This window comes from Bidens hawaiensis, unplaced genomic scaffold (assembly GCF_021521415.1).
Source record: "Bidens hawaiensis isolate Kalapana, Puna unplaced genomic scaffold, B.hawaiensis_p1.1 tig00012468_1, whole genome shotgun sequence".
Taxonomy (NCBI): Eukaryota; Viridiplantae; Streptophyta; class Magnoliopsida; order Asterales; family Asteraceae; genus Bidens; species Bidens hawaiensis.
This window is the reverse complement of record NW_027492018.1, coordinates 220,439-222,267: the sequence shown is the minus strand read 5'-3', so window position 1 is coordinate 222,267 and position 1,829 is coordinate 220,439. Positions and strand designations below refer to the sequence as shown.

The 1,829-nt window shown below is 47.9% G+C and overlaps 1 protein-coding gene across 1 annotated transcript; it reads right to left on the bottom strand.

Annotated features, from left to right (window-relative positions):
- Nucleotides 1-310: 310 nt before the first annotated feature.
- Nucleotides 311-1,252, bottom strand: LOC143541109 (uncharacterized). Its single transcript, XM_077034015.1, has 2 exons — nt 653-1,252; nt 311-478 (listed from the first exon to the last, which is right to left on the bottom strand). The coding sequence occupies exons 1-2, from the start codon at nt 1,250-1,252 to the stop codon at nt 311-313; spliced, it is 768 nt and encodes a 255-aa protein (XP_076890130.1).
- Nucleotides 1,253-1,829: the final 577 nt, after the last annotated feature.

Here is a 1,829-nt window from a genome sequence, read left to right as displayed (position 1 = left end):
GAAACGCATACTCCAAGTGAGTGGGTAGATCTTTAAGTTCTAAGGAAGGAGGAGGACTCTCGACGGAAGGTCGGTCCTTCGGATCAACTCACACGATATCATTCGATATGTCAGAATCAAGGGAGGACGACTCGACGTCAACATCAGAGGGCTGTTCGGTCATGGCGACCATCTCAATCTCGGGAATCTCCCTATCTAGAATCTGTGTGTCTAAGGCGGAGCCTCCATAGATATCGCTGAAAAACTCCCCCACATGAGTCATGATCGTATCAATGAAGTTCTCATCGGCCGATTTGGGATGCTTAAGTGACTATCGAACGTCAAACATGACATTCTCATCCCCGACTCCAAGAATGAGTTTGCCATCGCGAACGTCGATCAACGCTTGCGCGGTGTCTAGAAAAGGCCTGCCTATAATGAGAGGAACACTATCATCCTCGTTCATATCAAGAATAAAGAAGTCCACCGGGAAGATGAACTTACCAATGCAAACGAGCATGTTCTCAACAATCCCACGCGGATATTTCACGGATCGGTCCGCGAGCTGAATGCTCATCCTAGTGGGCCTTGGTTCACCCAGACCTAGTCTACTGAAAATCGAATACGGTATCAGATTAATACTGGCCCTAAGGTCGGCCAACGCATGACTAACCGTATCATCGCCTAAGATTCCAAGAATCGTGAAACTCCCGGGATCGGCAATCTTTTCATGCAACTTGCTCTGCAAAATGGCAGAGCATCCAGCATTAAGAGGAACAAAAGAGACTTCAGCTAACTTCTGCTTATTTGTAAGAATGTCCTTGAGGAACTTGGTATATTTAAGCATTTGGGTCAGTGCCTCAAGGAATGGAACATTTAGATGAAGCTTCTTAAGAAGTTCTAAGAATTTAGAGTTCTGCTCCTCGTCTCTGTCCATCAGAAGTCTCCTAGGATATGGGAATTTAGGCTTATAAACTCTTAGTGGTGGTTTGGATTGCTTCTCGGCCTGTGCTGTACTTGCTGGGTTGCGCCTCTGGTGCACCCTGGCCGGCAGAGACTCCATCTGAATCTCCTCGTCTACCTGCTCCTCTCCATCGACCGCAGGCTGCTTGACGACTCCTTCTGTAGTCACCTCCTGAATCACGGGCTCGTCACGTGCCCTTGCACCACTCCTAGTGATCATAGCTTTCGCGAATACTTTTGGGTTTTGCTCAGTATTGCTCGGAAGTGTACCCAGCGGCCTCTCATTTAAACGACTAGATATCTCTCCCATCTGCCACTATAGATTCTGAATCGATGCTCCCTGATTTTTCATGAAGGTTTCGTGCTCACAGAATTTCTCTTGGGTTTCCTTATGACGGGAATCTTCTCGTGTCATGAGCTGAGATAGCATCTGCGTCTGCTGTGCCATCATCTCCTCTAAGGTGGGCTTCTTCTCTCCGCTGATCGACCCCTCAACGGAATCCTGGAATAAGCTTTGATGTTGCTGGAAGCCGGATTGATTTCCGTTCCTCCAGTTTGAGTTTTGATTACTTCTCCATCTCGAATTATAGGAATTTTGGTTTCGGTTTGGATAGCTAATGAAGTCAACAGCCTCTTCCCGAAAACCTACGGGGCACTGATTCGTATCATGCCCCCCTCTACAAATCTCGCAAAGCTGACCCTTCACCTGCAGGTCCTTCACCATCTTCGTTAACGCCTCAACCTGTGCCGTAAGTGCGGTGTTCGTGTCGAGCGGATGTATTCCCTATGATATAGAGTTGACGCTCTTGGTAATCCTAGCGGGTGGTAGCGGGTATCCACTCATGGCTAACACATTGAACAGGGCATGCACTCATCAGTACCCTTGG